Source organism: Myxine glutinosa, chromosome 8, assembly GCF_964187855.1.
Source record: "Myxine glutinosa chromosome 8, kmMyxGlut1.1, whole genome shotgun sequence".
NCBI lineage: Eukaryota > Metazoa > Chordata > Myxini > Myxiniformes > Myxinidae > Myxine > Myxine glutinosa.
The window spans coordinates 112,667,432-112,681,868 of NC_136268.1; the positions used below are offsets into that span (position 1 = coordinate 112,667,432).

At 42.5% G+C, this 14,437-nt stretch overlaps 2 protein-coding genes across 5 annotated transcripts in view; both read left to right on the forward strand.

The window, feature by feature from the left end:
• ZDHHC6 (zDHHC palmitoyltransferase 6) overlaps positions 1-6,436 on the forward strand; it is a 50,149-nt gene extending 43,713 nt beyond the window's left edge. For all 4 annotated transcript variants that reach the window (XM_068125127.2, XM_078783689.1, XM_068125128.2 and 1 more), the window contains exons 9-10: positions 2,176-2,219; positions 4,350-6,436. In XM_068125127.2, the coding sequence (XP_067981228.1) occupies positions 2,176-2,219; positions 4,350-4,459 (154 nt within the window). In that variant the 3' untranslated portion in view covers positions 4,460-6,436. The remainder of the gene's footprint in view (positions 1-2,175; positions 2,220-4,349) is intronic.
• A 1,191-nt stretch (positions 6,437-7,627) lies between these two features.
• The window catches only part of LOC137432866 (5-hydroxytryptamine receptor 3A), a 28,334-nt gene continuing 21,524 nt past the window's right edge, over positions 7,628-14,437 (forward strand). Inside the window, exons 1-2 of the mRNA XM_068125130.2 lie at positions 7,628-7,909; positions 14,084-14,298. Coding sequence (XP_067981231.2) covers positions 7,867-7,909; positions 14,084-14,298 — 258 coding nt within the window. The 5' untranslated portion in view covers positions 7,628-7,866. The remainder of the gene's footprint in view (positions 7,910-14,083; positions 14,299-14,437) is intronic.

Below are 14,437 nucleotides of genomic sequence, written 5' to 3' on the forward strand. Positions count from 1 at the left end.
TCGGTCGGGACGCCTGGGCATGCCCGGGCAGGCTCGCCCTCAACTTGCCAGGCCGCAGCCAGGACGCTGGGCCACGCCCCCTCTCGCCTTTCCTGGGCAAACGCTCCGGGATAATAGGTATAGATATTGCTGCCCGATAAACGGGCTTTTCAGAGTGCTTGAGTGTTTGGTTTGATTAAAGCAACTCGGATGAATTCCAGCTTTTTGTCGCGTCCATTCTTCCGATCGACGTGGGAGCCCCAGCTCCTTCAGCATGATATTTAAAAAAAGTTATGGACGAGTTATGACTAAACTTGGTGGACGAGTTGGTTTGGTGACAAGAACAAGCCAATTAGATTTTGGTTCAGGTCCGAATCCAGATCCGGCCTATCAGTGAGATACAAAACAGGTGGATGGAGGTTCAGCCTGGCGGAGGTATGCGCTCTACCAAGTGCCCTTCTAGTTTAGAAATGTTTCTAAAATAATAAAAAATGAAAAATAGAAATATGTAATTTACATAAGTATTTAACCCTCTAAGTCCAAGTCAATACTTCGTAGAAGCACCTTTTGCAGCGATTACAGCTTCAAGTCTTCTTGGGTATATCTGTATCAGTTTTGCACATCTGGATATTGGGGAGTTTCTCCCATTCTTCTTTGCTGATTTGCATAAGCTCTGTCAATTTGGATGGGGGGGCATCGGTGGACAGCAATCTTAGTCTTTCCACAAATTATCAATGGGATTAAGGTCTGGGCTTTGGCTGGGTCACTCACAGACTTTCATGCTCAGGTTTTGAAGCCATTCCAGTGTTGCTTCAGCATGGGGTCATTGTGTTGATGGAACGTAAATCTTCGCCACAGTCCAAGGTCGTTTGCACTCTGAAGGAGGTTCTCCAGAAGGATTTGCCTCTATTTGGCTCCATTCATTCTTCCCTATATCCTTACAAGTCTTCCAGTCCCTGCCGCTGAAAAGCATCCCCATAGCACGATGCTGCCACCATCATGCTTCACAGTAGCAATGGTGTTAGATGGGTGATGATGAGCTGTACTTGGTTTCCGCCAGACATAGCACTTTGCCTTCAGGTCAAAGAGTTCAATTTTGTCTCGTCTGACCCACAAAATCTTTTGCCTCATGCTCCGAGTCTTTCGCATGCCTTCTTGCAAACTCCAGGCGTGCTGTCATTTGCCTTTTTCTCTGGAGTGGCTTCCATCTGGCCACTCTCCCATAAAGCTTCGATTTGTGAAGGGCTGCAGAGACTGTTGTCCTTCCGGGAGTGTTCCCATCTCAGCCAAGGCACTCTGTAGTTCTGTCAGAGCGGTCATTGGGTTCTTGGTCATCTCCCTGACGAAAGTCCTTCTTGTCCGGTTGCTCAGTTTAGTCAGACAGCGAGCTCTAGGAATAGCCTGGGCAGTTCCATATTTTTTCTATTTCCTAATGATGGCGTTCACTGTGCTCTTGGGAACTTTCAACACTCTAGAAATTGTTTGATACCCTTCACCAGATCTTTACCTCCTCACAATTTTATATCGGAGTTCTACGGACAGTTCCTTGGACTTCATGGTAGAGTTTTTGCTCTGACATGCACTGTAAACTTTGGGACCTTATATTGAAAGGTGTAGTTCTTTGTAAATCATGTCCAATCAATTGAATTGGCCACAGATGGACTCCAATGAAGTTGTAGAGACATCCCAAGGATGATCAAAGGAAATTGGATGCACTAGAGCTCAATTTGGAGTGTCATAGCAAAGGGGTTGAATACTTGTAGACTCGAGACATCACGTCTTTTCATTTTTAATTACTGTATATATGTATTATATTGTGATGCGGGAAGAATTAAGGAAGACACCGGATGACGATTGATACTTGCTGTGCTTGAATATGCAGGAATATGATGATACAATGTTATGAATATGCTTGCTGTGTTTGAAATGTGTTTTGAAAATGATAAAGAACCCCCTGTCAGAATTCATTGCTGGTTTGGGATTTTTTACGTGATGAGTTTGTTTAAGTTACACCATCTGAAAACTCTTGTGTGTAATTTAATGTGTGGGAGGAACACATGGATCTTTCTCTACCAGGTAGTTGTATTCTCTTAAAATACTAGCACACTGCCACCCCTTCCCCTGCCCATGCTGCTGATGTTCTCCTGATTATAATTTTCTTGTCCTTTTATTTGACCTTGCCTTTCTTTGGTGTAGGCACTGGTTTTATGGCGAGAGGTTTACAGAAGGCAAGTCAAATGGTACGCCATGTTGTTGTCTTTCGAAATGCTTCGTGTGTGTGTGTGTGTGTGTGTGTGTGTGTGTGTGTGTGTGTGTGTGTGTGTGTGTGTGTGTGTGTGTGTGTGTGTGTGTGTGTGTGTGTGTGTGTGCGTGCATATATATACATATACACACAGTGCATTCAGAAAGTATTCAGACCCCTTCACTTTTTTCACATTTTGTTATGTTGCAGCCTTATGCTGAAATCGTTTAAATTCATTTTTTCCCTCATCAATATACACTCAATACCCCATAATGGCAAAGAGAAAACAAGATTTTAGAAAGTTTTGCAAATTTATTGAAAAAAAAAAAAAAAAAAATGAAATATCACATTGACATAAGTATTATGCTATGACACTTTATGCTATGACACTTGAAATTTAGCTCAGGTGCCTCCCATTTCTCTTGATCATCTTTGAGGTGTTTCTACACCTTGATTGGAGTCCACCTGTGGTAAATTCAATTGATTTGACATGATTTGGAAAGGCACACACTTGTCTATATAAGGTCTTGCAGCTGACAATGCATATCAGAGCAAAAGCCAAGCCATGAGGTCGAAGGAACTGCCTGCAGAGCTCAGAGACAGGATTGTGTCGAGGCACAGATCTGGGGAAGCCTACAAAAAAATCTGCTGCATTGAAGGTTCCCAAGAGCACAGTGCCCTTCATAATTCTTAAATGGAAGAAGTTTGGAACAACCAGGAACTCTTCCTAGAGCTGGCCGCCCGGCCAAACTGAGCATTCGGGGGAGAAGGGCCTTGGTAAGAGAGGTGACCAAGAACCCGATGGTCACTCTGGCTGATCTCCAGAGATCCTGTGTGAAGATGGGAGAAACTTCCAGAAGGACAACCATCACTTCAACACTCCACCGATCTGGGCCTTATGGTAGAGTGGCCAGACGGAAACCTCTCCTTAGTGAAAGACACATGAAATGCAAAAAAGCACCTAAAGGATGCTCAGACTGTGAAAAACAAGATTCTGTGGTCTGATCAAACCAAGATTGAACTGTTTGGCTTCCGTCTGGCCACTCTGCCATAAAGCCCAGATCAGTGGAGTGTTGCAGTGATGGTTGTCCTTCTGGAAGTTTCTCCCATCTTCACACAGGATCTCTGGAGATCAGCCAGAGTGACCATCGGGTTCTTTGTCACCTCTCTTACCAAGGCCCTTCTCCCCCGATTGCTCAGTTTCGCCGGGCGGCCAGCTCTAAGAAGAGTCCTGGTTGTTCCAAACTTCTTCCATTCAAGAATTATGGAGGCCACTGTGCTCTTGGGAACCTTCAATGCAGCAGAATTTTTTTTTTTGTCGGCTTTCCCAGATCAGTGCCTCGACACAATCCTGTCTCTGAGCTCTGCAGGCAGTTCCTTCGACCTCATGGCTTGGTTTTTGCTCTGATATGCATTGTCAGCTGTGAGACCTTATATAGACAGGTGTGTGCCTTTCCCAATTATGTCAAATCAATTGAATTTACCACAGGTGGACTCCAATCAAGGTGTAGAAACACCTCAAAGATGATCAAGAGAAATGGGAGGCACCTGAGCTAAATTTCAAGTGTCATAGCAAATGGTATGAATACTTATGTCAATGTGATATTTCATTTTTTTTTTCTTTTTAATAAATTTGCAAAACTTTCTAAAATCCTGTTTTCTCTTTGTCATTATGGGGTATTGAGTGTAGATTGATGAGGGAAAAAATGAATTTAAACGATTTCAGCATAAGGCTGCAACATAACAAAATGTGAAAAAAGTGAAGGGGTCTGAATATTTTCTGAATGCACTGTATGTATATGTATATGTATATGTATATGTATATATGTATTTTCATTTTGAAGCTGTGCATTGAATGTCGCTGTTTTAAGTCAAAAGCCAGTTATACTTCCCTCAGCCTTTTAAAACTGCTGTGACGCACTTGCACTTGAGATGTTAACATGAGAGAGAATGCTCTGCAGGTCATTAATTTGCCACCGGTTATGTACGTGTCCAGTCGTTTATCTTCCCTGTCGTTTGATTCTGCCTCTGCTTTGCAAATTGTGTCACCTGCTTTGTATCACCAGAGCATTCCTGGTTTTGTGCAGGGTGCTATTAAATCGCAAAATTCTCGTTCACCCCCCATCAGGAAGCGACAATGGAAGAGGCTGGTTTCCCAAGGCCTTTGTGGACAGGCTGCCAGACCAAATGATGCCAAAAATGCAAACTGAGATGGTGGAAAACAAGAAGAATGCTTGATCGATGCAGGCAGCCTTTTGGCATAAACTGGAAGCAAGACGTGAAAGTTGCTCTTTCGGTGTGGAATGCAACTTTTGGTATTTTGGTTGTAGACTTCATTCCACCACCATCATGCAACTCACTCCTTCTTGCCCAACTCTCTTTGCTGCACCCTCAGCTGTTGTGCCCTTCCGTCGGTTCCATGGTCAAGCGAGTTGTTGCCGAGTCGGAGAGTCTTATGAACCGACGGTTGTTTGCTTATTCGCTGTGTTTTTGTGTCACAACTTTACTTTTAGCGGCTTTTGCTTTGTAATGACAATTTGATAGGAACAGTCTTATTAAAAAATAAGTCACTCCTCTTTGGAAATAAATATATGATAGAACTAGACTTAATCTTTTTTTCTTTTTTTTAAAATGACAGTTCCCTTAAGAAAAAAAACTAAACCATGTATTTTGCCAAACTTTGATAGGTGTCTTACTGCTTGTTGCCCTGACTCCATTGTCAGCTTTGGCTAACTGTCACTTCCAAACACTTTTCTTTCATGGCGCCTGTTGTATTCCCACAGTTCGTCATGTTTGGTGTTTCATTGGCATCGGTGCTATCAGCCATGTGCTGATGAAGTGGTGCAATATGCTCCAACGCATTGAATTTGTTTCACTACAAACACTGCAGCCAAATTTGACCATTGGTGCAGAAGTTGAAAAGGGTCTTGTAAAATATTATGTTAGTGCAAGTGGACATCTGAAATCTGAAATTCTGAAATTGGTGTGACCACATGAGCATCAAAGGATGTGATGCAGTGTGTTATGGAATACAAGAAGATTAGGTTGTGCGTTCGAATAAATGGATCAAATTGACACAATCCCAGTGCCGAGCTCCAGGAGCATTCTTAACGATAGATGAAAATTATGATCGCCATTTCTGATAAATGACCACAAGGGACTGTTTCTTATGTTTCATAGGATTAGCCAACAGGACATTTCATCGGAGTAGGCCAACAGTTGCTTTCTCGATGGCACATTGGAAGGTGACATTTTGAATGTGAATGATGTTTTAATGACCTCCAGTATCCAATCCCACTTTTGTCCATGTGGAAATGGGAACTGAACATGTCTTATTTTCCAAACTTTCATGTCTTTGCCAAACTGCTCTGATAATTGGTGTTTTGTGTTGTGAAGATCACTCCTCAAAAGGCACCTAAAGGCCTTCATCCAGAAAGTTCTCCAGACGATGAGACTGTCTCTAAGAGTTGGAGATGCAACTTACGTCTGGCAACCCATGACATTGTGGACCTGTTCACGTGATGACACCGATGATTGGTGCCATGCACAGAAACTTAATCATTATGCATTCTCGACATCTCTTAACTTTTGCACCATTTTTTTGTCATTTTCGGGGCACATTATACATTCAGTTTTTCCACAGAAAGAGAACGAGATTGTCCCACCACCTTCAATCATTTTGAACTTTTTCGAAACTGCAATTGGGGAAAGATCTTTAACAACAAAGCCTGGTGTTTCTTCAATGAGGAAATCAATAGCTGTTCTATTTATTACTTTTTTGGATGCTGTTTTGTAAACATGCTGCTTTATAGATTTTCTGTTTTGAGGTGAACTGGAAACTTCACCAGCAAACTGCCCAGTGCCCATTCCATATAACCAGGCTTAGAAACTTATTGAATGTTATCTCTAGCCATGCAGAGTACTCTGTCTACTTGATTTCCTTGTTTCTAACTTACTTTGCACTGCTGGAGCTCCATATTTTCTGTTATTTACTCGTGTGGAATGGTCTTTGCATCCACTTGAGTGTTGAAAACAACTTTTAAATGATGTGCTGGTTGTTTACTTTTTATTTTTTTTGGCATGTTGCTCTACTGTAAGATGTCCCTGGTCAAAATGTTGCTCAGAATTGCACTCAAAATCTGGTGATGCTGGGGTTCATCAGACTTGTTCCTGGCCATGACATGAATATCTTCAATAAAGGCAATTCGGTTTCAACATGTTGATACGGAAGGATTTTTGCAGGAGCATGTTTGTGTCGATGTTTCGTGCAGAAAGTCAACTCCAATTTCAATCCCAGGGTTTTTTGAGGTCCCATTAACTGAGCTGACTGCCAAGTTGACAAACGATCTTGGGGGAAACCAACTGGAAGCAATTGGTCTTCAGCAACTTGAATGAAAGAAGTGAAGATAGACATTTCTAAGTAGATAAAACCGTTGATGAATGACTTTTTTAAAAAGGGGTTTGCGCCGAAATCTACCTGGTATCCACCACCATCTTGCACGTCTACCCAGCAGGCGAGTCCCCGGTTGACGTTTTGACTGCCAAGTGGCCTTCATCCGGCACAGGTCGGCATTCGCAGGATGATTCTTTCTGTGAATGGTTCTTTATTTCCACTTTCATAATTTCACCTGGTATTACATTACCTTTGCCACATCCGTATTGTTCTTTTCTTTCAGACCAAAGTCATGTCGACCTCAATCTGTGCAAAGCTTTGCTCTCCTGCACACTGCCAGGATCTTGGTGCTGGAATCTGTTCTGCCTGAAAATGTGCAACGTTTGAATGTGCTTGAGATGTGTATTTTACCCTGGTTGTCTTAAAAAACGACTTTTGTCTGAATAAATGTTTTCTCACACAGTCTTTGTTTCAAACTTTACGAGACATCGTAGTGATCTTGAGTAAGCCATGAAATTTGACCGTTCTGGTATGGAACCAAATTTCTAGTGTATAGCTGGATTTTTTTTTGAAAGCTGGGAGGGGTGGGTTACTCCCAGTGGTTAAGGTCAAAGCAATTTTTGGAATATTCTTATACTTAAATGTAATATTTTTTGATAAATAAGTCTGATAGAGCTGCAACTCAAAAGACTAAGTTGTTGGCTTTGAAACCTACTTTGGGGTTTGGTATTGATTTGTTTTCGTCTTCCAAATGTCGACCTAGCTCTGATTTCAGTGTTCACCATTGTCACGGAACAATGTAGGTTGTTTGATTGTTTTCCATCACATTTTGAGTGCATTGGTTTTTTTGTTTTTGTTTTTTTGTTTTTTAAAAATTCCTTTATGATGCAATTTAGCAAAGCATTTGTTCGTTTTGAAAATGCAAAATATCACTTCTGCATGCTTCCTTTGTAACATGAACCTGCTCTTTAACCTTGGTGCCAATCGCGTGGCACACCCAGTGTTCACGTTTCATTCCTGGTGCATTGAGGCCGACCTCGACCTGCTCCCGTGCACCCAATCCGGTGAAGCCATCACTAGCCGTTGGCCACGCTGTATTTACTTGTTTTTTGGTCTTTGTGTGGACTCTACTTGCCCACTTGTTTGTGCGCCATCCATGCAGCTCCGATCGTGGCTTGAGTAACCGTCCCAGTGGCACTGCAAGCCCGACCAGTTGTACCTTTTGCCTCTGTTGATCTGCCGGACAGGTGCCATGGACGGAATACCTCTCGTGCAACTAATGCTTCTACTTTCAGGTTAGTAATTCTTCTCGTGATGTTTATTGAGTAGGAGTTAACATGTAACCAAATTGCTTTGCAGTTCAATTCACAGAAAAGGTTTATCCTTCCAATCCCACCCCACCACCTCCCCTTTCCTTCCCCAACATATTAATTAATAATGTTGTGAGTACAATTTTCTCCTGGATTATAATCGACCAATGAAAATGCAAAAGTCTCTCCTTTGGTAAGATATCAAATATTGGGCATTCTCAGGCATGTTGACCAACCCACCCTTCCTTAACCTCTCAATTTGTTCCTCTATTCCTTTGTCCATCTTTTCCAAAAGCGTTTATGTAGCTCGACCTTGAGGACTGATTTTAATTTAATAACAAAAAATAAAACCTTGTTCCACTGGTTTCGATCACCCTTCGATGCATTGAAATTTTGAACTATGAATCAGCAGCCATGAATGCTTAACGTGGACACATGACATTTACATGGATTTAAAAGCTGCGCCAGTTTGCGCCTTTCTTTTTGGCTTTACTACATGTGGCAAACTAAATCTATGATTCAAACATAATTTCGTAAATAAATCAAACGAAATTTACTACATGTGTATTTGCATCTTTGAGGCTGAGGCTCATGTAGGAACGAGTGGAATGATCACATAGTACGAGGACGAGAGGGTTTCATCTGACATGGAATGAAAAGGGAGCAGATGGACATGGGACTGCATGGGAAACATGATTTTTCAGCATCGGAAGAAATTATTAAACTCCTTGGTCATATTATCACCAGTAATATATATTATGCTAAAATGGTACCTGGAAATAATTACCCAGTTTTGATCAGGAAGTTGGACGTTGTCTCTGCAGAGTGTTTTAGGAAGTCCAAATGTTGCCCTGCTGACCTACTGTTAGTTCATACCATCTGTCGCCTTGCTCTTCCATGAGCCTCGATTTTGCAGAAAAAATTATTGGCTGGGTTTGTCAAGCATGTAAAGCTCAGTCATAAAATGTATTTTGGATATAAGGTGCACACAAGTTTCTGCAGTATCGAAATTGGACAGATATTTTAGGTTCCTGAAGCCTTTTTATATAGAGGTCAAGGCTAATGGAAAAGTTGCACAACAGAAGGCAGCAGGATGGTATAAGAAACAAAAGGGTAATAGACCAGGCAAACCGCATCCGCGTTAATCAGAAAAGCCACAGGTAGTGAAGGGTGCCGGACGACGACAGCAGCAGTCTGTCTGTCAACTTGCACAGACAACAACTTGATGAAGTGGTCTCTGGTCTTTAATTTGGCACTGGAGAGAAGGAATAAGAATATGCCTGTGCAAAGTTACTTGATGGTTTACCACTTGGAGGATGTGATACATGATCAACCATGATGAAATTTGGTTAGCTAACACCTTTTTTCCCCCTTTTTTTTGTATACATGGTCGAGGCTCATGAAAGAGCAAGAGCGAACAAGCTGAAACCCAGCAAGAAGAGGAAGGGGAAAGCGGGGATGAAACAAAAAAGGAACAAACCAACCAACAAACGAAAAGTGATGAGAGAGTGGAGGGGAAAACCACAATAACCTGGAAAAATGGAAAGCCTGCAGGAATGGGGTTATTTGGGGTAGAGATCATGAGTATGGATGGGGAATGACTTGAGGCAGTGGAAAACAGCTGTTCTGGAGTCCTGGATGGAAGAATGTGGGACTGGAGACTAGGGAAGTTGCTTCCACAGATGAGAGAAAAGAGGAACAAATGAGAGGAGGTGAGCAGTGAGCCTGGATTTTAGGAGTTTAGAAAGAAGAGGGTTACTGGTAGACTGCATGTGCCCTGCAGAAACCTGAAAGGGCAGAGAATGCAAAACCAAAAAGTAGATGGTAGAATACAGACACCACCAACAACTGTCTGCGATGTGAAAGTAACAGGCCTGGACACTCAGCTTTGTCATGGGAGATCCCCTTGCTTTACACATCATCAAGAAGGGCAAGGTGAGAAGTGGGGGCGCCAGTCCAAAGGGAAGAACAGTACTCAATCAAGCTGCGAATAAAGGCCTTGTAAGTTGTCTAAAGTTCAGATTCGTGAAGGAAAGACTGTGCGATGGAGGATGCCCAGTCAGTAGCTGGCTTTTGAGGCCATCTTGAAAAAGATGGTCTGCCCAGCAAAGTTTGTTGCTGATGGTGAAGCCCAAAAGTTTCAGTGACTTTTAAGCTCTTAAACTGGTTTGTTTAGGAAGTTGATAGGAGGGTTTTCCAGACGGTCCTTTCGCAGAGACGGGGTGAGTGTGTGGGATCTGTCGGGGTTCAATCTGCAGCTCAATGGAACACTGCTCTCCCATCTGGGCTGTTGCTCCTGCCTCACACCTAGCTCGGCTTCACACTTTTGAAACCAAAGCTTTCAGAATTATTGGAATCTCCCGCGATGAAGCTATCTCTGAGAACATTTCACTCACTCACCGCAGGCATGTTGGTGGTCTTTCTGTCTTCTACCGACTCCTCTCTGGCCTAGCCCCCCCCCCCCCCCCCAGCCTTGTCTGTGCTCTGTCCCCCAAATACTCATACAGGGCACAAAAAGATCTGCCAGCAACCCTCTTCTGGTGAAACTGCCAAAATCAACTCTCTGCTCAATCCTCTTTTCCTCTTTTCTCCCGCCTCTGGAACAAACTCCCTCACTCTCTTCAATCCCACTCCTCTCTCCAGGTCTTTAAACAGCTGTTCACCACCATCTCTTATCTTCCCCCATCCAAAACCTTGATCTTTTCTACCCCCGTTAATTCACCCCAGATCCATTTTTCTGAAATACCGACTTCTTTCCTGGAAGTCCTAGCTGTGTCCATGTGGTTTTTACCTCTCCCACCCCAACCCCCTTCCCATGACTCATGCCCCAAGCCCTCTCCCTCCCACAGATCTCCCGATGTTGTGCTTGTGTGCTTCCCCCTCTCTCCTCATCTCATCTTGTCTCCCGCTCCCTTTGTTATGTCTTGTGTGTCCGTTTTTTCTTTGTCATTAATATAGCTCTTACACGAGCCTCGAATTGTATACAGAAAAAAATAAAAAATAAATGTTATTGGGGGTATTAGGGGTCATGGTTTTCAGGGGTCATAATTGTCTTAGGGGGTCATAATAGTCTTAAGGGGTCATAATGGTCTCAGGGGTCTTCAAGAGTCTTGGGGGTCTTCAAGGATCTTGGGGGTCTTCATCGGTATTAGGGGCTTCATGGGTATTTAAGGGTTATATAGAGTCTTGGGGTCTAAACAGTCTTAGGGTTTTAAAGGTTTTGGGGTGTTAGGGGTATAACGGGTCTTATGCATCTGAAGGATCTTAGGGGGTTCTTAAGGATCTTAGGAGGTATTTTGGGGTCTTTAGGTTCTAAACAATCTTAGGGTATTGAGGGGTCTTCGGGATGTCAAGGGGTCTAAAGGTATAGAGGGGTGTGGAACTCACGCACACACACACGGAAGGAAGGAACGATGGATGGACGGACGCACGGCTCCTTTTATAGTGTAGAAGATTACTATCGGCTCGTCGAGGAGCGTGTAAAAATAATCACAGGTATGCCAAGAACATTAGGAGATGTTTTTATTTTTACATGACTTGTAAGGATTATAATTATTGGAGACCATGATGGACAAATTAACAAGGTATATGGGATTTGAACCTCGTGCAGATTCAAGCATCATGACATACTTTCTAAAATGGAAGCACCCAGGCCGTTTTATTGGAAATTTGAAACTTTTAAACATTTGGATCATTGGGCTTTTTGCTGCACGTCTTTACTTTACTGTACTATTGCATTATTTACTGGGGTGATCCTTCACTGACGAGTCTTTGCTTGGTTGTGTCAGTCGGTCATTTATGTAGGTTTGCACTTTTTCATTTCAAACTCTTTGTTTCAGGTTTATGACTTTTTGTTCAAATTGATGGAATCATTCAATTTTGTATTCCCACAAACCGAGCCATCACTAAGCTCTCCAGTTAAATTTGCTTCTCTTGTCCCCAATCGGCCCTGCCTCCTTGTGCTGCGGAGCATCCGTTTGTTGTTGTCCCACTGTTTCCCTTTTCCCCATTTTCTGTTGATTCGTTGCCTCCTGTCGTTATGCTCTTCTATGAGCCTCGGTACCTGAACAAAAAAATAATCTTCTGAAAACAGGTGTACCTGATCTGAATTGGTTCACGAGTTATCAAGTGACCACTATATTCGTCATGTGTGTGTGTCTGTGTGTCTGTGTGTGTGTCTGTCTGTCCGCAGCATAACTACCTGATGATATCATCCGATCTTGATGAAACTTGGGTGGGAGGTTGATATGATCTAGTTGTGTCCTGCCTCGAGTGGGCGTATTGCGCCCATTGTGGGTGGAGCCACACCCGAAAAAGATCTTTTTAGGAGGTAATCGAGTTCAAGCTACATATTCTCCGAGGGGTTTGGTGGAATCTGACAGGGGTTTCGATATTTGGTTAGGCCAATGTCATGTGTCTAGCCCCACGGAGCTCGATTTTTCATTTTTCATTTTTTGTTTTCATATATATTAATTTTTTTCTATTTCATTTTTCACCGAATTTTCGGTATTGTGTAGCTAACTAACCTCATAACTGATTATACATTATTTTTTATCTCATTTCAGGGTCAGTAACCTTCGTTTTGACATTTCCGGGCCTGGCCTGTCCAGGCCTGTTTCGGTTATAGTCCGTCCTTTGTCATTGAATACCGCTTGCTCGTGAACCATCGTCGTCTCCTGACTTGTTTAACCTACATTCATTTCAGTTACCAAGCAGCTTGATGTTACTTGCCAAGCCAGCCGTTCCTTGTCAACAGTTTTAAATGGAGTGCTTAAGCCACTTGGCAAGTGCTCTGCAAGAAACTTGGTAACTGAACACTTCCTAGGATTCAATTGATGCACTACTTCACAATTGGACAGCATTTTATTTTCTGATTAACAGGTTGATCCTTTTTCATTAACGTTGCAGCTATACCATCGACTTGTTTTGACGACATGCCAATTCCTAACCAGTCATTTCCACTGATATTCAATTCTAAACTTAAACTATAATGTTTGTACTTGTTCCATAAACCCCAACGGAAATGACGTCACAATGATCCTCTTCGAGCACAAACATCATCGTGTTTGTCTAGCAGGCTTTCCATATCGATTTCTGATTGTTCCATCACGGTTCCTGCACAACTCTGAGGGGAGATGTTAAAGAGGAACCGAGTGGGTTCAGTGCAACCTTGCTCGTGGAGAAGTAGCATTAGATGTACCTTAATTGCTTCTGTGCCACCAGTTCAAAACGTTTCAGAGAGGCAAGAGATGCTAATAGTTTTTGAAGTTTTATTAACCTGCGCTCGCGAAGCGAAAAGTGGGGTTAATCGATCGCGTGCGTGCGTGCGTATGTATGCTTTAAAAAAAAAAAGAATTTTCTCAACAAGCGTTGGTCCAATTGACACTAATTCCTGTAGAAATTTTTTAGTGATAGTGTCATAGGTCACGTGGTACGGACGCCATCATGGAAAAAAGCTGCACCACTCTATCTATGAAACCGCTCCATGGAAAAAATTGAAACATGGTGCATTATAAAGTACTCCCCAAGTGGAATAAGACATGTTGATGATGATGTCATCGGTACCTTCATTATGACGTCATAATTCGACAAGTACAATGCTTGATCTGATCAGTATAAAAAAAATTCTGTGCAACTGTTTGTCTGATGGACACGAAATTTTGACTTGAGAAGCGGCTCCTCCTGTAGGATTTTTAGTGATAATTATGACATCATAGGTCATGTGGTGCAGGCGCCATCTTGGAAAAACTTTGCACCTCTATCTCCGAAACCGCTCCATGGAAAAAATTGAAATGTGGCTCGTTGTAAAGAACTCTGCATGGGGAATAAGTGTTACTAACCGCGTCATCGGTACCGTAATTATGACGTCATAATTCGACAAGTATAACGCTTAATCTGATCGGTTTTAAATTTATTGAGTGTGATCTACGCAACAATTATATTGGAGAATTTAAATTTATGATGTCATATTGGTCACGTGGTCTGGTGGCCATATTGGATCAAATAAAAAACCCTTAAAAAGAAGAGTTGGCTTGACCGTGGGTAAGTATTCTATGAATACCATCTAGTCTTTCTGTGTGGTTCACAATAAAGTAATCAAGTGAACTCCCTCAAATTCTGCCATTTGCAAAACATCATGCTTTGTGCTGCACTCCACAGTGGTGACTGTTCCTGCTGCAACAACGTCTACTACTGCTAGTACGACGGCTAATGTGACTGCTGCTGCGACCACAACCACAGATAAAAATTTTGCGATAGTGGAACTCAGCAGGGCTCTAATGGACAACTACACCATGAAAATACGTCCCGTGAGCAACTGGAATGAAACCGTTGTCATTCGTTTAAATATCAAGGTTAACTCCATCATGGACGTGGTGAGTTCTTGAAGTGGATGTTTTCCCTATGTTTTGAGCATTTCGCGTCATACCCATTCTGCCCTACGTTGACACAAGGAAACAACTGTCATTTTTGTCGAAATTGAGATCACTTGTTCTAGGGTATTTGAGGTATGCT